At 32.2% G+C, this 25,161-nt stretch overlaps 2 protein-coding genes and 1 long non-coding RNA gene across 3 annotated transcripts; 1 reads left to right on the top strand and 2 right to left on the bottom strand.

Moving 5' to 3' along the window:
- The first annotated feature begins 3,994 nt into the window (after positions 1-3,994).
- Positions 3,995-6,727, top strand: LOC126713316 (uncharacterized). Its single transcript, XM_050413049.1, has 3 exons — positions 3,995-4,203; positions 5,721-5,872; positions 6,509-6,727. Exons 1-3 carry the CDS (start codon positions 4,131-4,133, stop codon positions 6,524-6,526), a joined length of 243 nt encoding a protein of 80 aa, XP_050269006.1. The 5' UTR covers positions 3,995-4,130; the 3' UTR covers positions 6,527-6,727.
- On the bottom strand, positions 6,717-7,663 carry LOC126713315 (NAD(P)H-quinone oxidoreductase subunit S, chloroplastic). Its single transcript, XM_050413048.1, has one exon. It carries the CDS (start codon positions 7,586-7,588, stop codon positions 6,863-6,865), a length of 726 nt encoding a protein of 241 aa, XP_050269005.1. The 5' UTR covers positions 7,589-7,663; the 3' UTR covers positions 6,717-6,862.
- An 8,133-nt stretch (positions 7,664-15,796) lies between these two features.
- LOC126706333 (uncharacterized) lies at positions 15,797-18,790 on the bottom strand. Its single transcript, XR_007648555.1, has 3 exons — positions 16,422-18,790; positions 16,234-16,318; positions 15,797-16,094 (listed from the first exon to the last, which is right to left on the bottom strand). It is a non-coding gene; the product is annotated as an uncharacterized LOC126706333 (long non-coding RNA).
- Between the last annotated feature and the right edge of the window lie 6,371 nt (positions 18,791-25,161).

Genomic DNA, 25,161 nt, shown 5'->3' with positions numbered 1-25,161 from the left:
TGCCCCAAGGACATCATCGACACAATCCCAAGCTTGAACGATGAGGCACATGTGGCAGTTTCTAGTGATAGAGAGGCGATTATGGTAGCAAAATCAAGGGATATCGACGCTAGCAATGTTGCAGGCTTGAAGAACCGTTATGCCCTTTGGGACTTTCATCAAGTACACATCAATGAACACTTCGATTAATGTTCCGGGTTGGGGAAATGGACTCAGGCTCCAGCCACTAAGGGCCAAGGTGACAGAGGAAGGGGATCTAAAGTCGGGTCAAGTTGTAGCTGGGATTGTGCTAATGATGTCCCAAGGGCATTTTCCTTCATGACGTCGTCCCCTTAGTGTCTTTTTTTATTTATTTATTATATATAATTAATGTTTTTCAATAAATATTAAAAAAAAATCATCCAAAACAGCGTTGTTTTGGTTAGTAAACAGCAACACCTAACCAAAAGATAACAAATGACTGAATTGATAAAATTTGAAACTTAGAGGATTGAAATGACAAAACTGAAACTTAGAGGATTGAAATGACAAAATGTGAAACTTAGAGAGTTAGTTTTGCATTTTTGCTATATAAAAAAAAATAAAATAAATAAAAAATCTTTACTTCTGTTTTTATAAGGGGTGAGGTTTGGGTCCAATGCCTAGTTACACTGAACCCATTGAAATAATAACATGTGTGTATTCACTTTTTGACACGTGTCACCATCAAAACGGATCTAATGCATTAAATGCACTGGACCTAAATCTCACCCTTTATAAGTAGTATGCTACCAAACATGGTGATAAAACAAAATAAAAGACTTTCACTCCAGATCCTGACACCAACATAACAAAGAAAAAAAAAAAAACCTTCCTCACGTATAAAAGCATATTACTTTTTGCCTCCTTCGCTATTCTTTTAAAGTAGCTTTTTTATATCTTGTCTAACATTTTCACCCATTTCATCGGTGTTTTGTTTTACTTTCTTTTTTTTTTTTCCTATTCATATCACTTTTTTTGTTGGGTGATGCTACGAATGTTACAAATTTTACTACGTTAATCTGATGTGTCACCATCTCAAAAAATCAATTCATATAATTATTTATTATTTTGACTAGTAGCACTACTAATCACATTCTTACTACATCAATTTTTTAGTTTTTTTTAGTAAAATTTGTAGTAATCTAAACATTTTTTCCCAATTTTTTTTTCTCATAAAAACTCATTATCGGATCCCATAATTAACATAATATAATAATTTTTTTCTTAACAAAATTAATGTTCTTGTACGGTACTAAAAACCTAAAGCATCCACTACTTTTTTTTTTTTTTTAATAATATAATTTCTATTTTATATTTTGACTTTTTCAATGTTTTAAACACTGTGTTTTTATTATAAACCCAAATGATAATTACTTTGAAGAATATTTATATAAACTTTGCAGGTATACTCTTAACATTTTTAGATTAATTTGATTTCTCAATTTAGTTTAACAAATCAAATTAGATGTCTAAATTTTGTATATTTAAATAATCTCTTACTTTGATTGTTAGTAACTTTGAATTGGTTGTTTTTGTTTCTTTATTTTAATGATATGAAACATATATACATTTGTTCACAATTGTTTAATTATTTTTTTTTATTATCAATTAATATTTTTAGATAATTTCTTTTAATATTGATTTTTAATCTTGTCCCTCCTAGATTGAAATCCTGGCTCCGTCACTGGTGTCATGGATGATTGATTTTTAATTAAAAAGAACAACCTTCATTCAGATAGTTATATGGTGTAAAATTATTTTTTGGTTTAAAAAAAAAAAATTTGTTATGAATTAAACAGAAATACGGGGTGTGGGTAAGAAGAAAAAGAAAAAAGAAGAAGGATCACATTGAAAAAATTAATATAACTTTAGTATACAATGTTACAAACATACATTGAAAATGAAAATTAAAAAATTAAGTTTAAAATTTTATAGTAAAGGCTTGACGAATAGGTTGGATCCAGTATGGGTTTAACCTGGTCGGGTTGGGCCAAAATTGAGAGTGGGTTATAAACAAATCGGACTAAAATGGGTTGTGATTTCTATTACGCTTGTCCTATTTCTCATTTGGGTTTGAGTGGGTTAACGGGTCCACGTCAATTTTTCTAGGCCTAGTTGACTTGCCTTGTGATAAGATTATAAGAACAATGAAATTCCCATCCAAAAAAAAAGAACAATGAAATTAGTAGTTGCATAATTGAGTCAACAACAACTTACTATAAGGTTTAGTTAAACAATTGCCAACTTTTTTAGCATCTTGCAACCTGCTTTGATTATAAACTAGAGACTCATGACTTCCTATCGGGTTTTGGTCATAAAATTGATATGGGCTGGGATGGTTATGTATACTTATTGGTTTTATGCCCACATATATATATATATATATATATATATATATATATATAAAGAATGCGAATTTGAGGGGATTTATGTAATTTTATTTTTAAGAAAAAAAATTCTTAGAAAGAATTTATGAAATCTTGAAAAACTGTAATGGATTAATTTGAGAAGATAAAAGATAGTTTATAAAACTTTTATAACAAATTTTAAGTGGCATGTTGGTTATTTTTTGTGGTTTAGTTAGGGGTGTGTTGCCAACCCGCCAACTCGTCAAAACCGACCCGATCCAATCCAACCCACCAGGTTTGGTCGGTTTTTAGAAGTTGGTGAGTTGCGTTGTGAAATTTTATTTTACAATGAGTTGGGTTGGATTCAAATCATAAGATTCACAAATTCACCAAACCCAATCCGACTCACCTATATTAACATATATTTAAATTTAAAAAATATATTTAATATATATTATCCGGTTTTTTATTTGCTTTTTTACCCCTCTTCCTAAATAAAACACAAACTAAGTTCTCATCATTTCAATCTCCTTCTTATCTCAATGTTGGCTTGAACTTCAAAGCACTATTAAAATTTAAAATAGTCTGTGGTGGTGTTCTTTTAATGTTCGATTTAATAATAATAATAGTAATTAAAAAAAAAATGTCCAACCCATATGGGTTGGGTTGAATATTTTTTAACCCACCACGATGGGTTTGGTTGAAAAAAAACCGTCAATCTGACCCAATCCAACCTATGCACACTCTTATTTTTAATTTTTTAGGGCATGTTTGGTAGACTGTAATAGATGTTGTAATGTAATAGTTATTCCTGTAGTTTAGTTATTCTTTAGTTTGGTTATGTTTTTATTACAATGAATAATCATTCTTTATGAATAGTTATTCTTCAAAATGAGGAATAACTATTCTTCTTTAAAAGGTTGTATTAACTATTCCTTAGTAAGTGCAATAATTTCAAAACTTAATATATTTCCAAATAAACAAACTTTCTATATACATCTAACAATTATAAAAATAAAAAATCATAAAAAATAACACATATCTCTCTTAAATTTAAAAATAACAATTTTTAAGGAAATATAATTGTATAAGTAAGAAATTTCCAAAAATAAATGTTAAGTTTCAATCTAATGTTATAACTCACAACCAAACTAATGAATAGGTTTAGTTATTACATTACAGCATATTTTATTCCTAGTAATAAAGATTACAATTCCTGTCGTAATTCTTATTCAGTGTACCAAACGTACCCTTAGTGATATGTTCAAATTAGAATCAATAACAACTTACCACTTAATATTTATTATGAAAATATTATAAACATAGCATTTACCTAAAATTTATCGGTCCATCGTCACTCCAAAAAGCTTCTAGGAAACCCTTTTATTTTGTCAGAAAGATGGTTGTTAAGGCAGCTGTTTAGGTTTTTAAGACGACAGCATCGTCTTTACAAGTAATTCTGGTAGCGACTTTCATGTACCAAAAACATTTATTACAACGGCACTGCTTCGTTATGGAAAGAATTTCTTGCGAAAATCTTGACTGGACCCCAAAACACTGTTCTCAAAAGTTTCAGCATGATCAGCGGTAGAGATCTTTCAGAGAGAAAAATGTAACAGTACGCAAAAGCACACTTTAATTTTCCAAAGTTAAGACCTTCAAAACTCGCCGTCAACTTCAACTTCAACTTCTGGACAAGTCTCTATTCGTTTTGCACAGAGAGACAGACACAGTCAAAGAAAGCAACAGAGAGAGAGAAAGATGGGTGCAACTCAAGCTTTGAAGAGAATCCCACGTATCAAGTTTCCTCAAAGGCATCCCAAATCCTCTGGAGGTCTGTTTTTCTCTCTCTTTCTCTTTTGAAAGATATATACTGAAAGTTTTGAACTTTGCTAATTCTTTGATCAATACTTGTGTTTTTGTTTTATGTTATTGAACTATTGTCTTTGTTTGATTGATGGGTCTTGTTGATTTATTGATTTTTGATGATGTGTTTAGTTTGAGTACTGAGACTGTTGACTCAGATCTTCTGTGAGAGACTTTAGTTCCATCCTGTGCAGCAACACTCTAAATTTAACTTTTTGAGCATTCTTTGATGTCTATATTTATGAAATTATTGTCTGTTTAGTCATAATTAAACCACTATTAAGTTTCTTTTATGTCTTTTGGAGACTATTGTATTGGGTATTATGGATTAATGTAATGTCAAATTATGGGAATTCATCTTTGTAATTCGTGGAAGAGAGTGAAGCACTTTTTTTTTTCACATATATATATTCTTTTTGGACAATGTGATGCTTATATGTTAAGTTGGGGCCATTGCCAGTTTGTGCTGACCTAAATATATTAGTATCGGAGCATGATTAGCCAGATCGAAACACAAATACTCGTTGCAGTTGGGGCTGGTGGGTTTAATTAGTCTTGGCAGTTTCTAATGTGAAATAGGAATGATTTGTTTGCCACTCCACAATGTGGCACTAACACTGCAGTCATTACTTGTGGTGACCATTGTTTGGATTTTTGGCCAAGTGTTTGTTTGTTTATTACGGGATGTTGATCAGTACCCCTGCATTTAAAAGCATCGATTTTTTCTTGGTACAAGTTATTTGTTATTAAAACCTCACTTTAAAAGTGAGCCAAATAAGTCCTGAAATTTAAGTTGTGCAAGCTGAATGGACAGTTTAGTGAAATCAAAAGGATTTGATCCATGTGTGTGTGTCCGTGTTTTATCAGCTACAATGAATTGGTGGGGAATTTCCATTCTTCTTCCCCAGCTCATCTGGTGTTTAGATATGCATTTGGAGATTTTACAAGCAAACTTTAGATTCGATTTGTTTCTTTGTGTGTGTGTGTGTGTGTTTATGTGTATGGTTTGTATACCCATTAGCCATTTTGCTCAATTATCTCATTTCCCCTGCTCATTTTGAACTGTCATTCGGTACTTTTGCCATCTTGTAATAATGTATGAACTTTTATTTCAATGTAAATTATGCTTCTTTCCTTTGATGCTAAATGAGAATTATATAGCTATCTTTCGATACCAAAAGGGTGCTTCAACAAGTGTTATTTACCCTGATAGCCTTACCGGACACCATTCTGTATATGTTACACATAATTTAGTTAATAGTATTCTATAGCTATCTTTCAACACCATTCTGTAGCTATCTTGCCATACAAAAGGGTGCTTCAACAAGTGTCATTTACCTGATAACCTTACCAGACACCATTATGTATATATTACGCATAATTTAGTTAATAGTATGACTTGAAGTTTGTGAAAATCCTGTCATGTAACATTCTCCGTGAGTTTTTATTTTTCCCACTACTAAATAATAAGGAAATCACTTGCAGATTCTGCATCACAGGTTCAAGCAACTTCTACAGCTGGTGCTTCTGACCTAACTTTCTTCTTTACTTCAAAAGCCTCAACAACTGTGGGAGGGAAAGCTTCTCTTCAGCCAAAACGAACACCAATGACCAATGAGGAGATGGAAGCTATAATGGTATGTATAAACCTCCATGATAGGTTGTTGCAGGGATTTTATGTTTACTGATTTGTTTCTCACTCTTCTTATGCAATGAACTATGCTACCTTCGTCCAGTCTAATTGTCTGGTGACTAAAGTGTAGGAAGTGATTGAGCTGGAACAAAATTTTCATTAGAATTTAACGAGACAGGCAGACAGCTAGTTGTGTTAACCTGAAGTTAATGATTTCAACTCCCCCCCAAACCAAAAAAAACACCCCTCACTTTTACATCTTTACTACATGTGGAGCAATGTTGTGTTCTACTCATCTGGTTAACTAAGTTCTTAGAGATGTATGATTTTTTAAGCTTTTTTTTTTTTTTTTTTTTTTTTTTTTGGTAAAAAGGAGTGACTCAATAATCCATTATTTGATGTTTAGGATTGCCTGTTCGGAATTTTGTTTGTAATCTATATTAGTGTGTGTACCTAAATTTGGAGTCTACTGGACAGATCAACCTTTCTCTGCACAAAATCATTAAACCATGATTATGATGATACAAACTGTTGAGATTTAAGTTTCTTTTCTCGTCTCTTTTTTTTCTTACTACTTATAAGTTTTTGTCTCTTTTATTCAGTTGTTACATGCTAGTTTGTTTTGACAATATTTTGGCAGTTGGGTGGCTGCTTTTGATCTCATACAGGAGCTTCTGAGAAGGGATGGCATGGCATCGGACATTTTCTTAACCCTTCTTTAGTTTCTGAAATACTCGAAGTTCACTTTCTACAAACATTGTTGTATTGTAATGGTTTTGAATGTAACAATTTCTTAATGACAATTACAAAGGCAGAGAATACATAAACGGCTATGAATATGAAAGACATACTTGAGATACTTTCTTTGGTTTTATTTTATTGACATTGATAATGAAAGAAATTGTTTAAACATGAAGTTCTGCCGCCTAAGTTGTCATAAAAACTAAACATATGGCATATAAGTCAACATGCATTCAACAGATAATGAAAAGAGTCATTTGGAATCTTCTTTCTCAAGCAGAGGTTCAAGGATGCAAGACTTTGGGTTCTTCATTGGAGGGCCCTTCTCCCTGCGTTCCAGCTCATCCAATTGAAAGGTAATCAATCTGTCCCAGTTTCCTCCCTCAAAAAGAACCCCAGCCTTTCCATCTGTGATTCTCTGAACAATGCCACAGTACATATGATATGGGTTATTTGGGTTCTTAACAATGGCAATCATACCAGGCATCAATAGTGGCAATTCTGGCGGTTTTGGCTTCTTTGATCCAATAATTTCTCCCAAGTTTCCTGAATCTGTAACTGTTGTTTTCTTTGGGGGTGGGTTCTTCTCAATGAATGTTTGCAAACCCTTTTCACCACCAGGAAATCCACCAGTTAGTCCCATCAGCTCCTTTTCAAAAGCATTTTCTGAAACACTGTCAATTGTTGATAGTGCCAAACTATCTGATTTTTCTTGCTTTGTATCAGCTGCTGCTGATTCTTGTTCCTCAAGGTTCCTGTTTAGCTCCTTCTGTAGACCTTCTTCCCCATTGCAGAGTCCTCTGCCTCCCATGATTTCAGATAGGTCAAATTTTGCGCATGTTATAGAGTGTTGGGTTGGCGGCTTGTTGTGAATTAGAAAAGACTGTTTTTGAAGATGCTGGGAGAGGTGGTTTCTCCCAAGGAAATGGGATTTCAGAGGAGAGCCTGTTGTGCTTGGGAAAATGATGAAAGAAGCCATGTATCTACTGTGGCAGGTCTATCAAAGGGAAGAAGTACTTAAGCCTCCACTTTTAATCCTGACCACATGGGAGTTTTTGTTGGATATTCCACTCTATCTTCATCAATTATCCTCTTTCCTTCACTTCTTTTGTCACTTTTCTTCATTTGTGATGTCCTAGGCCACTTCAACCACTTCTTCAAAAATTGGTATGGTCCCACAGGTCTCTATATCATTAGCAATGCACTAACCATCTCTCATTTAGTTTGAATTATTAAACAACCGACGATCATACACTTATCCACTAGTTTTATTTATAAACAAACAATAATCTTAATTTAAATAATAAGACTTCATTATAAATATCAGTAAAGTGTCATATTTTAGTCAACTTTTGTGCTGTTATTTTGACCAATAAGTAATGGCAGCCACATGGCATAATAGAATGGGTGAAATTTGAGTTCAGTATCCGGTTGCAGGGAACCTGTTGAAATAATAACATGTGTTACTATCTCAACAAATCGAATGTACTGGAAGCCTCACAATATAATGTAATTGGTCTTGGGAAAAATATTTTTCAATAGAATCCTTTATTGGTCATGGGAGTTAATTGCCCCTGGCCCCGTAAAAGAAAAGAGGGAGCTTAAAGTGCTTATAATTTAATTTTTGTTCTCTTTTTCTTTGGATTTCTTGTATACCATAGCTAGTGACTTATTATCTTCTTTTAAAAAAATTTCTGAATTCATTAAAAATAAAAATAATTCATATTTTATTTCAAATGCTATATCTCTTCGTACTTTGAATTATAATAGATTCAAGTCCAAACCAATTAGATCAACCTAAAGAAATGCGGATTAAATGACAAAACCATATTAACAATACCACTTGTTGCCGCCACACACAAATCAAATTTAAAATGCAAGTTAAGAATATAAAAGACGAAAAAACACCATCATCAACTAAAGTTACACCAACACGTTGGTAGGAATGTAGTAATGGTTTGGGCCAACATGCCTCATGGTATGGATTTGAGTTCCCTAATTAGCAACGTGTTGCAGATTCTTATTCCCCACCTGGAGGTTGTTTATCAGCAGCTGTGGTGTAGGGTCTTAACTCAAGAGTGATTATGGTGCTACTATGATTATGTCTAGATAGGAAGTTACACTGATCACCCCCTCTAATCATTTTTTTTTCCCAAAAAATAAAATAAAATAAAATAAAACCTAAATTTTTATGTATGTATCTCACACTTTGATCCTATATTCTAATAGTTTTTACATTCGTTACAACTATATTTATTTTTAACTAAAATATAAAAGACAATTTTAGTGAACTTTTTTAATCCATTAATTGAATTCGGATTTGGGTCGGGCCATCGAATATCGACCTGTTTTGCCCTGTCTAAGGAGTAAGGACCACTGCCAGCAAACAACAATGGATGATCTTTTGTGTTTATAAACCACAGAAGTTACAGAGTAATCACTTGTGGCTTCGGGTGCTATCAGCGCTATATGGTTGATTTTAGATGTCTCATTGAATTGAAAATCAATCAATCTCTAGCACGGTTGAAAATCATTTTTTTTTTTACTACATTAGTAAAGAACCAACGTTATATATAAAGAACCAACGTGATATATATATATATATATATATATATATAATATCATATTATATACTATATAATAAAAGTTGGATTTAAAAGCCGTGGTTGCGGCAAGTAGCTGCACCATATTACAGAAATTTTTTTAGATTTTTTGATTTTTTTTAAAAAAATATATAATTTTTTTCTCCTATAATTTTTAAGTTGATAAATATCTTAATTTAATTATAATTCAAATTCTTCATTTGATCCTTATTTAATTACTATACTACACTTAAAAGAAAACATTTATATATAATAATAAAAAAGTAGCAACGTGTATTATAAAAAAAAAGTAAAAAAAAAACAGCAGCATAGTGTAATCTAATTCTTCTCAAATTCTTCATTTAATCCATCTAAGCCGTGGTTGCGCCAAGTGACTGCACCATATTGCATAATTTTTTTTTTTTTAGATTTAAAAAAAAATATATAATTTTTTCTCCTATAATTTTTAAGTTGATAAATATCTTAATGTAATTACAATTCAAATTCTTCATCTGATCCTTATTTAATTACTATACTACAGTTAAAAGAAAACATTTATATATATAAAATAAAAAATAAATAAAAAAAAGCAGCAACGTAGTGTAATCTAATCCTTCTCAAATTCTTCATCTAATCCATCTAAGCCATAGTTGCGCCAAGTGACTGCACCATATTGCATAATTTTTTTTTAGATTTTTAAAATTTTTAAAATATATATAATTTTTAAGTCAATAAATATCTTAATTTAATTACAATTCAAATTCTTCATCTGATCCATCTAATCCTTATTTAATTACTATACTACACGTAAAAGAAAAAATTTATATATATAAAAAAAAGGTAACAACGTGTATTATATAAAATAAAAAAGCAACGTGCATTATAAATAATAATAATAAAGCAGCAATGTAGTGTAATTTAATCCTTCTCAAATTCTTCATCTAAGTCGTGGTTGCGCCAAATGGCTGCACCATATTGTAAAAAAAAATTTAGATTTTTAGATTTTAAAAAAAATATATAATTTTTTTTTCTCCTATAATTTCTAAGTTGATAAATATCTTAATTTAATTACAATTCAATTTTTTTTTTCATGATTCATCTAATCCTTATTTAATTACTATACTACACATAAAAGAAAACATATAAAATATATATATATATATATAAATATATATAAAAGGTAGCAACGTGTATTATAAAAAAATAAAACATAAAATAGCAACGTAGTGTAATCTAATCCTTCTCAAATTCTTCATCTAATCCCAATATATATATATATATATATATATATATAAACAGCAACATAGTGTAATCTCTAATCCTTCTCAAGTTTTTCATCTAATCCATCTAATCTTTATTTATATCCCATAAAAAACAAAAGATCTGATCCATCTAATCCTTATTTAATTACTATACTACATGTAAAAGAAAACATTTATATATATATATATATATATATATATAAAGTAGCAACGTGTATTATAAATAAATAAATAAAAGCAGCAACGTAGTATAATCTGATCCTTCTCAAATTCTTCATCTAATCCATCTAAGTCGTGGTTGCGCCAAGTGGCTGCTCCATATTACATAATTATTTTTTTTTCGATTTTTAGATTTTTAAAAATATATATAATTTTTCTTCTCCTATAATTTTTAAGTTGATAAATATCTTAATTTAATTGCAATTCAAATTCTTCATCTGATCCATCTAATCCTTATTTAATTACTATACTACACGTGATAAATAAATAAATAAATAAAAAGCAACAATATAGTGTAATTTAATCCTTCTCAAATTCTTCATCTAATCCATCTAAGTCATGATTGTACCAAGTGGCTGCACGTATTACAAAAAAAAATAGATTTTTAAAAAATATCTTAATTTAATTACAATTCTAATTCTTTTTCTGATCTATCTAATACTTATTTAATTACTATACTACACGTAATAGAAAACATTGAGAGAGAGAGAGAGAGAGAGAGAGATGAGAGAGAGTTATACCTGGTGTAACTTTACAAAAGTTACACATTTTTTAGACCGTAGATTTCTAAAAGATCTAATGATTAAAAAAAATCATTAAATATGATTGCTTCCACCTTATTACTTGATTAATACTAGCATTCTCTCTCTTTCTCTCTCTATCTCTCTCCTTATTTATTGCTTTCCAAGAGATAATATTTTGTTCAACACAACCTAAACAAAAAATCTAAAGTTCAATGTATTATTGAAAATCATTTTATATATTTTTAGATATTTCTACCATCTTCCATTCAATTATATATATATATATATATATATATATTATGATACCTTAGTCTCACACAATATGCATTCATTATATAACTTAAAAGTAAAATATTTATTTATTTTTATTATTTATTTGTAAGTAAATTAATAAAAAAAATTATTTACAAATGAATTTTGATTAAACTGTGCATCGCACGGGCATAATGCTAGTACTATATAATAAAAGTTGGCTTAAAAGTCGTGATTGCGCCAAGTGACTGCACCAAATTGCAGAAAATTTACTAAATTTCTTTAAAAAAAATTTAAATTAAATTATTTGGTGGCATACAACTACTATACCTAAGAGAGGACCTAATCAGTTTGAATAACAAAAACTAAATTAACGTGTAATCATTGCTCACCTATATCTTTTCTAATTTAACGCCTCATGGACTCTTTTCTTTTTCTTTTTATCTTCTTCTTCTTCTTCTTCTTCTTCTTTTTTAATCAACTTCTTGAGAAGTTCATTCTAACTTATCAAACTATTTTTTCCTTTACTTTTTTATTCTTTGAATAAACACCAAAATTTAATATAAAGTTACGATTAACGTTTTCTCCTTAAAAAAAGAAAAAAGAAAAAAGAAAAAGAGAGTTATGATTAACATTAATTCCAATTGCAATTCTTATTTGCCTTAGATGTAATTTAAGATTTTCTATATATATATTGTAGGATCTCGATTTACAGTCCAAGCCCAAAACGTATGAGATATTGGCCTAATGAGCCCAATACAATGAATTTGTAGAGAATGGGTCAAAGAACTGGCCCTAATGAGTTGAACAACAGCTAGTATTGAATTAAATGACAATCAAACACTAAATAAGAGATTTTGATATCAGTAGACTTTCAGTCCGAGGAAATCACACTTGTATATATTGATCATAATTGAATACAAAGACAATTTAGATTGCTACAGTCTTCTTTCTCTCCTCTCCCCCTTTCCTTCCTTTTATCTCAAGGAGGGTCTCTCACATTATATAGCTCCTTCTGGAACATTTTGATTCTACATGTGTTGATCATCTGAGCCTCCACTTGAGTACCTGTCTCATCAGACATCTTCTCTGGCTTTCTGTGAGTTGTGGTAACTAAGGAAACACTGTTCAGAGATCTTCTCCACATAAATGTGGCCAGAAAAGTAGCTGTCATGCATTTAATGTGGTGGCAGCAGCTTTCTCCTAGATATTTTTGGACTTCTTGCCTTCTTGTATGTTCATGAAGCATATTCTTATCATTGCAGCTTCTTGGAGGGTCATTCTACTTGCTGGAATACATATTTGAGCTGCACACACCACATCTGAGGAGTAATTCCTCCTCGGATTACCTTTCATTCGTTCCTTACTTATGAGACTTTAAATTGGGATCCTAAATGATTATTTGCCCCTCCTCGAACCATTCAGCATCCTCAGACAAAAGCCCAAGGCCCAACATATTAATCCCTACATATATATATATATATATATCAATTAATAAAAATTACAATGGATAATGAACTATTTTTTCCCTTAGCTTTTTTATTCTTTGGATAAACACCAAAATTTAATATAGAGTTATGATTAACGTTTCCTAAAAAAAAAAAAAAAAAGAAGTTATGATTAACGTTAATTCCAATTGCAATTCTTATTTAGCTTAGATGCAATATAAGATTTATATTTATATATCAATTAATAAAAATTACAATGGATAATGAATATATCCTTAAAGGAATTGAATGAAACGTATCCTCAATATAAATCTACAGTTTAATTGGATTATTTTATAAGCTAAGTTTCGTTTGAGCTACTAACATTCAATGCTAATAATAATATATAAACCAGAGAAGAACAACAAATAGAGTGCCACCAATTTTTCTCAATCATTCATAAAATCCGTCTCCTTGGCGTTTTGCGTCTTTCAATGCTCTCAATAGAATCACTCGGGTACGCATAAATGTATTTATTTACTAAATCTGTGAGGTTATTTTATATTCAACTTGACTTGCTGGCTATTGCTATATTAATTTCTTGAAATCATAAAAGCTTATTTCTTGATTTATTAGTCTCACTTTGAATTACAAGATTTTTTACACTCTACATGCACTTGATTTGTCTTTCAAATATACATACGATTAGTTTGGTTGTGTATACCATAGAAATTTGCCTTTATTTTTTAGTTTTGGGTTAGATAGTTGAACAATGCTAAAATAAAAAGAGTTGCAAGATTAAAATGAAGATTAATCATGAATTTACAACAATCAAGATCTGTAGATTCAGCCAAGAAAAGACAATGAATCACAATTCAAGAATCAACTCTTCTTTCAACAGAAGGTACCAATATGGTCATACATTTATTTTACATAATAAATTGGTAGCGAATTACAAACTCATCTGCTTCAAGTGTTTTGAGTCCAATAATTAATAGTTTTTTGGCATAAACTTTTTATTTTTCCTAAAATAGTTGAACAACTTGTAAATAACAAGAAGTGCAAGATTAAGACGAAGATTCATTATGAACGACGTCAAAGAGCCACCAATTCAATCTCCAAAAGGCAAAAAAACACTACTCAAGAATTGAATATTTGTGCAAGAGACCATTCATCCTAAAAAGAAGACAATTTTCTTTAAAGATCCGTTATGCCGTGGTAATAATTAAAAAAAAAAAAAAAAAGTCAATGACAAATTCTAAACAACATTGGCCTCTACTCGCAAAGTCTAATGTTCAGTCATGACCAATTGTACGTTACATTGTCTCGAGTAACAAGCTTTGAAGAACTAAATATTTTAATAAAAAACAATGACAAACAAGAATAAGGATACACTAAAAATATATTCTTAGCACAATTAGTATTTTTCACTTAGATGTTATCATTTTATATTTGATGGTTGTTACATTATACGATTTGTTCCTTTTATTATTATATTTTATAAGAATATGACTCTTTATGGTACTGCTTTCTCCATAATAAAAAGTAAAATCTGGATGTTTAAAGTTTAAACATTGCAATAGCAAACGCCCGCACGTTTACGAGTAATTAATATATAAATATATATATATATATATATATATATATATATACATGTACGTGGAAGAATGCATTCTCCACAAATTTGGATGGACTTTGCCGACGAAAAGAGACTAGGACGATATAAAGCTGTCTTGGTAGAACCAAATCTGATGAAAGTTCTCTTGGCTATAATCCTTAGAAAAGGTCTCTTGGCTTGGAGTAGATATCAAATATCATATCATATCTGACATAAAACGTGCATGCCACATCGTAGGCCTGCCTTCTAGGTCTATTTCTATACAGACTACAGAGAACTACATTATTTACTGTAGGCACTTTTTGTTTTTGTTATATATATATATATATATAGAGACACACACAAGTCTAACTAAATAAATACAATAAGTTTGTAATTAGGCTGTTCTCGGGTCGGGTTGGCTTGAGTTTGGACTTGATCTGGACTCGATTCGACTAGGTCGGGTTATCAAAAATGTGACCTGCAATCGAACAAATATATGCGATGGACCCGGTGGTTCGGGTTATCAATTAAATGGGTCGAATTCGTCAGCTAGACGGGTTTAGGCTTCAAATTGGGCCAGTTTTGTGGATTTACATGTATTTTTTTTAACTCAATTTTTTATAGGCCTTTTGGGCCCAAATTAATGGGCTTACTTTTAACAAAGATTTATATATTTTTGAACCATATTTATGTATATATATATATATATATATCATATGGGCCTCTTTTCACATCCTTTATTTCAAATTAGGCCTTCAAGCTTAGCTTGTATACACTACACAACTTTGAATCTTTTGGGCTTCCAGGCCTTATCAATCCAAATTTAATGTTTCCAACTCACATATAATGATAACAAATACATTAAATAACACGTAAAAACCCGGGAAAATTAGCAAGCACATAAAATCACACATAATATCACTTTCTAACCATCTGTTAAAATCACACAATACAAGAAAGAAATATTTTTCAAAATGCCTTAGCCTTAAGACCTGGGCAGTACATAAAAATACACATAATATCACTTTCTAACCAGCTGTTAAAATCACACAATATAAGAAAGAAATATTTTTCAAAATGCCTTAGCCTTAAGACCTAGGTAGTACCTTAAAAATCCAAAAACAAATCAAAAAAGTCTAATAAGTACAAAAGCCCATCTCAACCTATTAAACCTGCCAAGTTGTGCCAACCATTCCATACATGTAACACAAGCCAGCAAACAAATTCCAAGAAATAAATCAATCACAACCACACCATAAGTATGGCAACAAAAGATAATAAGAGCATCTTACAATATTTCCATAGAGTCAGAGAAGGCAGAAAGGCAATTACTACAAGTGTGTAAGGCAGTAAACTACCAAGGTAGTAGCTAGTTATAATTAGTTACAATTATGAAATACCAAAGTATTTCCAAAAAAATAGCTTTTCTAAAGCTTTAAAGAGCAATCGCGCTATAGTTAAGTCCATGAATTATAGAAAAGAAAACCTATAAACTTAATAAGTTTTCTTTCCCATAAGCAATAGTTGATTTATAAATTATAAGTTAGAAAAACAATATGTCCAAAAGCTTCCAAAATATATCCAAAAATTTGCCTCCTATACAAAATGTGTCCTTCCTCCTACAAGAAAATGGGCAAAAAAATATTTATCAATAAAAATATAAGGACAAGACCAAAAGATACAGAATAGTAATAACCAAAAACAATAGAGAGGGCAAAACCAAACTCAATAGAAATAACAGTAAGGGCAGAAACTTACCCAGTTAGTGATTAGTCATCAACACTAATTGAGATACCTTTGTTTGAGCTTGAACTTCCACCACTTGCTGCTGCTTGACTTATAACTAGAAAAGAGAAAAAAATGAAGGCTATTATATTAAATTTCATTTGAATAAGACACACTTAATAGCACTTAATGGACAAAAAGTTTGGTAGTTAAAATATTACCAAAATCATGAAATTCATCTTCCAAGGCCTCTAACTCATCTTTTGATTTGTGAAAAGAAATTGGAACCAAGGCTTGAAGCCAATCTTGTGCACAAACAAGATTTTGAACCATGAGTGGAGAGAGTGAACTCCGAAATGGATCAAGTATGCGTCCTCCGGAATTAAATGCTGACTCAGAAGCAACAGTAGAAATAGGTACAGCCAGCACATCCCTAGCCAATTTGAACAGCACTTGATACCTATTTGAATTGGTCTTCCACCACCCCAATATCTCAAATTTCACATCCCCCTTCTACTTTCACAATTTTCACCCAAATATTTGTCAATCTCATTGCTACACCCTATGGACTGCTCAGCCTCCAAGAAACGCTCAAACCTAGAATTAACCATCACATATGGATCACTACAACCAATTGACTCACCTTCTATGTGTGTCCTCTCACTCCCACTTAGTGCTTGTACATTTGGAGAATCAACACAAGAGTAATAATCATACAACTTGACCAAGTTACCCCTCACCAATTCAATCATCTCATCAGCCACTTCATTCCCATAAATTTCAGAAAAAGAAAACTTCAAAAACCTCAACTTCTTTCTTGGATTAAGAACCACAACCACATACAAAAGATGATTACTTTTATCCACTTTCCCCCAATACTTATCAAACTTAGATTCCATTTTAGTTGCCATGTTTTTCAAGAGGTGGTTTTGAGATTTACTTAAACGGGCAATATTCTCTTGAATGACAAACATCTCATCAAAAAAGGTGTTTGTAGTAATATACAAAGAACCTGAAAACTTTTTCGTTGCATTGTAAAAAAGTTTCAAAAAACCCACAAATGTCCTACAATTTTGGAAATCAATACCACTAGGAGATCCCATATCACCACTATTCTCATTGTTCATAAAGTATGAAGAATAACTATCATCCTCAAAGTCCATTTGTATGAACACTTTCTCAAATTTTTCTATGGTTTCTAACATGAGATAGGTAGAGTTCCACATAGTTGGTACATCTAGTCAAAGAAGAGATTTAGACACAATACCTAATCTCTCCATAAAACCCATAAAAAGTTTGATTCCTATTTGGTGAGGACTTCACATACCTCACAGCTTCACACACCTTAGCAATGGATGCATCAATTTCTCTCAAACCATCCCCCACAATCAGATTTAGAATATGTGCACAACACCTTATGTGTAAGAACTCATGTTCTAAAACAGTCCCCTTCTAATCTTTAGTTACAGTTTGCAAAAATTTAATGGTGGCACCATTTGAGCTAGCATTGTCCATTGTTAAAGTGAATATGCCATTGATACCCTGCTCACGCAAACACATCTCAATCTTTCTACCTATGGTCTCCCCCTTATGGTCTTCAACTTTACAAAAATTTAGAATTCTCTTATGCAACTTCCAATCATCATCAATAAAATGACATGTAAGGGACATATAATTCAAATTTTGAATACTAGTTCATGTGTCCGTAGTAAGACACACCCTATGACCCTTCAAGGCCCCTCTTAGTTTCTCTCTCTCAACACCATAAATGCCAATCACATCCCTAGCCATAGTTTGACGAGATGGGATATCCCTAATTCACAACTTAGGTTGTAAGGTTGTTGAATATCTTTGAAACCAATACCATTCAACAAACCTAAAAGGCAATTCATCTATTATAACCATTTCAGCGAGTGCCTTTCTAAAAGCCTCAACACTAAAGGCTGTTAGTACAAGCTGAAACCCTTCCTCCCCATCCCTTTTAGGCTCAAATGCTAAGGTTTGTTGCCCTTTAAATGCATCTCTATTAGGGTTCTTAACACAAATTGTCGTCTGATTCAATAAATTAGTAGTACCATGCCCCTTACTATCAGTTAGATAAGTTTTTTGACAATAATTGCAAACAGCCTTAAAATGACCCTCACCAATATCTATTTTTTCAAAATGGTCCCAAGCAGTAGACTTTTTCCTATTATTACACACCTTGCCCTTACCTTTAGGTGGAAATGGGGGAACCTTAGCATTAGTTGGAGTGGCAGTAGATTCAGCTTGGGCAATAGGTTCAGCTTGGGCAGTAGGTGATGTTTGGGAAGAGGGTGCATAACTAGAGGGTTCTATAACCTAAAGACATCAAATTTAAGCATCAGAAAACTACCCTAATAGTGATACTACTAACCCCATAACAAGAACACACACAAGTAACACAACAACAACAATAGGTCAAAGCAGCAACAAACAACAACAAAGTAACAAACAAACAACAAGAAGTTAAAAGAGAAACAACTGAAGATAAATGACATCTTAGAGAATCCTTAGCTGTTAAGGATTCGACCTTGAAGATGAAGCAAAAAGAGTAGCCTACTTGAACAAATTTCAACTCCTGTATAAAATTACGATTTCAATTTCTTAAATTAGGAAAACAAAATGAATCAAACAAATTAGCAATAACATACAATCAAATTAACAAAATAAAAATGTGTTAGGATTTCATCTTTTAAAATTAGGGGTTCATCTATTTTTTTATTTTTTTATAAATTTTAACAGTGAAGATAAAACTTATAGAAGTATATTGCTCACTAAAAAAAAAGCAATAAAATTGGGCAGATACATACAGGACCACCACACGGTCTAGCCTACATAGGATAAAAACTAAGAAAAAGAACACAAATGAGCACACTCAAATTAGGGGTTCATCTTTGACCTAACAAATCAAATCAAGACAATTAGGGTTTCATAATCACTTGGTCTGTTTTGGTTCCCTAATCTTTGAATCAAATAGAAAAGTATAGAGACTAGAGAGAGTGACTACACTGAATACTATGTTTCGAAGTGGAATCAAGCACATGCAACTCTATGGCAGTATGGCTAAACAATTTCTCACAACTATGATCTTTAAGTTTTCAGTAAATTGAACAAGAGGAAAAACCCATATCTCAAAATAGAGAAAAAGATAGATGAAAAAGGAAGAAAATATACCTGAGAGTCTTGAGACGAAGAAGCTGATCCGTGAGCATGAGAAAGCTTAACCCATGGTGGAAAGTGAGGCGATGCCGTGAGTGTGGTGATGACGTGGTGGCGACAATAACTAGGGTTTGGAAAGGAGTGTGGATTGTGGAGGGTATGGAGTGAAGGGTTGAGACTTGAGACTGGAGAGACTTGAGATTAAGAGTAGAGAGAATGGAGACTGAGATTGAGAGTGAGATTTTGATTTATGAGAGAGTGAGATACTGAGAACAGGGAGAAGTCTGAGATGGGATTGAAGACTGAGGCTTGCATGTGGAACTCTGGAAAACTGATTTCCATTTCAATTTTAGTCGTTTTGAACTTCTAGTGATTTGATTTTTGCTTTGTTGATTTGATTTTTTTCTTTTGCGTGGAAGACTTTAGATGCCGTGCAGTTCTCAATTTGACAGTGCTTTAGTCTTATCATCCCTCAATCTCACATGCTCACCTCAAAAGAACCGAGATATATATATACATAATTCTTTTTTACTCTAAAACTTTCGGTCGGGTCAGGTTATACGGGTTTTTAAACCCTTAACCTGCTATCCGAACCGAATATTCGGTTTTCTCAGAGAAGGACCCGAACCTGACCAATCATGAGCTTCGGGTTGACCCGTTGGGCTTCGGGTCGGTCGGTTTGGTCGGGTCCTGGACCTGTTGGACAACCCTGGTTTGTATATAGCATTTGGAATCATTTATTTGTCATAGGTTATTTGTATAAAGTTTTTAAAAAAGACAAAGTTTGGCTACAAGCTTGATTATAATTAATGGTTATAAGTTTATTCAACATCTTTGTTAGTTTTTAGACTCCTTAACATACAATGTTTAACTTAATTTTATTGCCAAATTGTCACTTAAGTCATTATGTAAATCTTAGGTTAAACATTCATCATACATATCATGCAGCGGAAAAGTAAATAAAACAAGATATGATGACTCATAAAAACTAATGAAACAAATTAGTTTCAAAGTAAAAAATTTGGGGGGAATGATCCCACACTACATAAAAGGGGCTATCCCAACGTTTTTAAAGCATCGAAATAACACCAAAAATTGTCGATATAGCCTAAAATGATTTATCTTGACGCTTTTTTTCTCAGCGCCTTGTAGCACTGCGCAACGAGTGTGGCAATAGGTCCGCCTAACCTACACCGGCACTTTTAAAACTGCCGGTATAGGTCCTGGTGATTTTGAGACCCTATTCCAACCTTTTTTTTAAGTGTTGGGACATTCTTCATCAGCCGTTTCAAGACCTATACTGGCGCTTTTTCAAAATGAAAACCGCTGTTGTAGGTGTACCTATAACAACGGTTTTAAAACCGCCCCTACAGGGTATTTAGGGAAATAGAAATATATCCTATACTAGCGGTTTTAAACTGCTGTAATATGTATTGCCTGTGCCTGTGCTTTTAAAACCGTCGGTATAGGTCATTTAAGGATATATAAATAAGCCCCATACCAATGTTTTTAAAACGCCGTAATAGAATTTTACACTCAAGAATATTTAATTCGTAGTAAACTTAACTATGATTATTAAACCTAGTTTTGAAACCCTCAGACTTGATCTGCTCCAACATGAACCTCCAGTTCATGCCTTTGATTTTCAGTACACTTGATATTTGAAACTTTAAACCACATAGACCTCCAGTCTATGACTCCAAGACCACTCTTGAAGGTTTAGATCTCTAGCACCTTTGATAACTAGAATGAGGCAGCAACTTCTACAAATACTAGATCTTGAATTTCTTTAAAAAATATTTATGATAGAAGATTTGAGAGAGCTTTGATTACAGAAACCCTAGATCTACAATAGGAGGCACAGGAAACACTTTTCTCTCTCTAAAATCCCTTGTAGGGTTAGCTTATAATTTCCTTTAAATACTGCAACAAACAGATCACAATTTGGGCTTGTAATAGACAAGTTATGGGCTTTTTACGTTTGCTAATTTTTGTTGATTTGCGATCATGCAAGCCAATCTGATTTTGAATTCCTAAACCTGCAGCTTGTATGTTCTTGAATTTTGACTTGCAGCGCTTTTAGCAATGTCTAATATGACTCATAGACTTTAAGATCTATTTCTAGATAAGTTTATGTACACAGTTTGCCAACAAACAAATCATTTAGAACCTAAAAAATTATACCTAAATATTTAGATATTTTTATTGGACGTGAATTTTAAATACTCTATTAATGGATTATATTTTTTTTCCTACATCCTCCATGCTTATAAAATTTAAAGGAAATAAAAAATCAATAACTATGTCATTAATCAAATATTTAGATTTTCTTTTGTAGTTTAAAATTATGCATAAAAAATAAATCTATGAATTGAATAGTAAATAATATATGATTGTCACAAAATTTGATTTGTCTTAAGAACATAAAAAACATATAATTCAACTGTTATATTTTCAAAATATGTATCCATGTTAAACTTTTTAGTGGGAGTTGTAGCCGTCATTAAAAAAATATAGTTTTTGATAACTTTTGTATGAAAAAAAAGGAAGCCAAAAATTAACTTATTGACAACTATTTAAAAGTCAAATTATTTGTAAAATAAATGAGAGAAAAAAGCAAATAGCAAAAAAAAAAAAAAAAAGGTTGGGCTAATCGCATGCACGTATTGGGACCATAATGGAGGAGGAGGTGGGCTCATTCAGGACCATAATGGAGACTGGATAATAGGCTTTTCTAGAAGTCTTGGCTCCACTAATAGCTTCATTGCAAAACTGTGGGCTTTAAGAGATAGTCTTATCCTGGCCAGGGACCTCAATCTTAATATAGCCTTATTGTTAAGATGGATGCTATGAGTGTAGTCCAACTGATGAATAATGATTCTGTCAACATGTTAATGGAACATCTTTTGTCTGATTGCAGGACCCTCCTAAGAGCCATCCCTAACAAACGGATTGAGCACACATACCATGAAGCTAATCAATGTGCGGATGCATTGACAAGAATGGGTCTAGGCGTAGTTTTCTTTTTATTGTTTTTGTTGAACCACTGCCTGTGGTGGATGCATTTTTAGCTTTTGATAAAGCTAATATTTTTGTAACAGACTTGTTGTTTCTAATATATTAAGTAGCTAGTTCTGACCCCCCCCCCCCCCCCCCCCCCGCGCGCGAAAAAAAAAAAAAAAAAAAACACGCATGCACGTAAACTACCAATTACCAAACTTTATGAGTTAGCCATTATCAAATGAGAACAAATTTTTATATGAATTCACCATTTTTTTAAAAAAATTTAAAAAAATCATAATAAGATGGATTGTGAATTATGATGCTAAATAACTCAAATCTGGTTTAGTATGGATAAAGATAAGCACTATATATTGAGCATTTTTAATTCTAGCATTGATATGCTTTTCTAGGGAGGTTAATTCCTCCAAATCAGCACATGAAAATGAGTCATTTTCAGTGCATAAACAAAATCACCATTCAATGGAATTTCTTTCCTTAGAGTATCAATTAAAGATAATAATTGTGGACACCTTTGCTTCTTCAATGGACGTACTTGGGAGTTGGGAGGTTCTTCACACAAAAGTTGTGCTTAACATTATTCAAAGCTGAGTGTTTTACACCATATAGCACTACAGAGTATTGCAGAGCAGTAGAGTAGTATTGTGTACAAAGTTCTCTTTAGTCTTCACGCCAAAGATCATGTCCAGATTGGTTTGGCTTTCCTCTATTGCTATTCCTCTCACTATTTTCAGACCTGGACTGGATCCGGAGGTCGGACCGAGAAAACCGGGAACCAGATTGAAATCCGGTTTTTTAAGTATAGAGAACCGGGCATATGTGGTAATTCTGTGAACCCCTAAAACTGGGTTGGACCGCACGGTTCATGCAGAATCAGTGGCAAGAACCGTGAGGTCCAACCCCTTAGCAATTTAAATTTTTTTTTTTTAATAAAAACAACTTAACACAATTTTATTCTATTTAATTAAATTATCCATCTCTTACAAGGAATTTTAAAAAAATATATAATTAAAATCCTTCAAAGATATTCAATTTACTTCAAAAATTATTTTTAATGTTTTCATGGTTATTATTTTATTTTATTAACTTTCTTATTTAATTATTAAATATATGCTTGAAAATCATTAAATTTCCCTCACATATATAGATATATTAGACAATTTTGCTAGTTATAGGGTTAAGGGCCCAAATCATATACTGGGCCTTGGGCCTGGGCCGAGAACATAAATGGTCCGAGGAGGAATAAATAGTTATGGGTGATTCCAGTTTAGAGTCTCATAAGTAAGGAAGGACTGGAAGGTGGTCTGAGGAGGAATTTCTCCTCGGGTATGATAAATACAGCTCAAATATGTATTCCAACAATCAGGGTGACCTTCCAAGAAGCTCCAGTGATAGGGACGTGCATTATGAACATATAAGAAGAGGGGAACCCAAAAATATCTAAGGGAAAGCTGCTACTACCGCATTGAATGCACTGCAGCTACTTTTCTGGCAGCATTTATGTGGAGAAAACCCCTGAACAGTGCTGCCTTGGCTACCACAACTCACAGAAAACCAAAGAGGGTATTTGATGGGATAGGTACTCAAGTAAGGGCTCAAATGATCAACAAGTGTAGGATTAAGATGGTCCAAAGGGAGTTATATAATGTAAGAGACCCTCCATAAGGAGAGAATTGAAAAAAAGAGAAAGAGAATACTGTAGTCATCAAAATTATACTTGCAATCGGTTTAATTGATTTATATGAAGACTTACCTTCTCAGACAGTGAATTCATTCAGATTAATGCCTCTTGTTTTTGCTTGATCATCCTCTAAATTCATACTAGCCATTGTCCAATTCATTAGAGCCTAGTTCTTCGACCCGCTCTCTACAAATTTATTGTACCAAGCTCACTGGGCCAATACCCCATACATTTTGGGCTTGGGTTGCAAAACGTGTCCTTACACTAGTTTTATACATTTAATATCTATATTTAGGCTTTAATTAATTATGACATCATCACAGTTCGACCCCGGTTCAACCTCGGTTCGACCTCAAAAACCTTGAATCTCTCCCTGTTACGGTTCAATGAATAGTCTGGGTTTCAAAACCTTTTCCACTACGCTAGGGGCAAACCACAAGTATCCAAAAGTTCTTCACTTTTGAGTCCATTATTTTTCTTAGAAACTGATAAGTTTAAGACATTATAAAATTACAAGGAAAAAGACCAGAATTCTTCTTCTTCGTGCAAAAATGGTGGGCCAGTACGTATTCACAGTCACAAAACAGGCCTCATTTACACAAAGGACCACAAAAATTATGCAATTTTTGCCTTAACTTGCTATGCAATTTTTTATTTTTTAGTATAAGTGATGCAGCGTAGGCGTGTAGAAGCAGAATTTATAACACACAAATACTACAACTCTTCCACTATACCTAAGTTCTACAAGAACACTAGGCTAATAGGCAAAATAATAGAGAAAACCTCTCCAGCAAGCTTTTATTCAAAAACACACATAACCATAAATAACCTCTCTATAAAGAGTATTTATAGGAATAGAATTTCTCCTACTCCTTTTAGGAAAAGAAATAATAAACCTACTTTTACTTGAGAAAGGAAAAACAATTTAACTAGGAAAAGAAAAACAATTAAAATCCCAATTCAACTAGGAAAAAGATTTTAATTCAAAGTACTAGAGTAAATAAATCCTAATTCAAATAGGAAAAGGAAAACATTAAAAACTCTTTGTTCTTCACAACGTGATTTGCATCATCCTCCTT

Source organism: Quercus robur, chromosome 2 (genome assembly GCF_932294415.1).
Source record: "Quercus robur chromosome 2, dhQueRobu3.1, whole genome shotgun sequence".
Taxonomy (NCBI): domain Eukaryota; kingdom Viridiplantae; phylum Streptophyta; class Magnoliopsida; order Fagales; family Fagaceae; genus Quercus; species Quercus robur.
Note: the sequence above shows the minus strand (reverse complement) of the source record. Positions and strands in the feature narration are given on the sequence as shown.

Excerpts from the sequence above, each read along its gene's own strand:
- LOC126713315 (XM_050413048.1), bottom strand. The coding sequence starts at position 7,588 with ATGGCTTCTTTCATCATTTTCCCAAGCACAACAGGCTCTCCTCTGAAA.
- LOC126713316 (XM_050413049.1), top strand. The coding sequence starts at position 4,131 with ATGGGTGCAACTCAAGCTTTGAAGAGAATCCCACGTATCAAGTTTCCT. Across the intron at positions 4,204-5,720 it reads GCATCCCAAATCCTCTGGAG|ATTCTGCATCACAGGTTCAA; the intron begins GTCTGTTTTTCT and ends AATCACTTGCAG.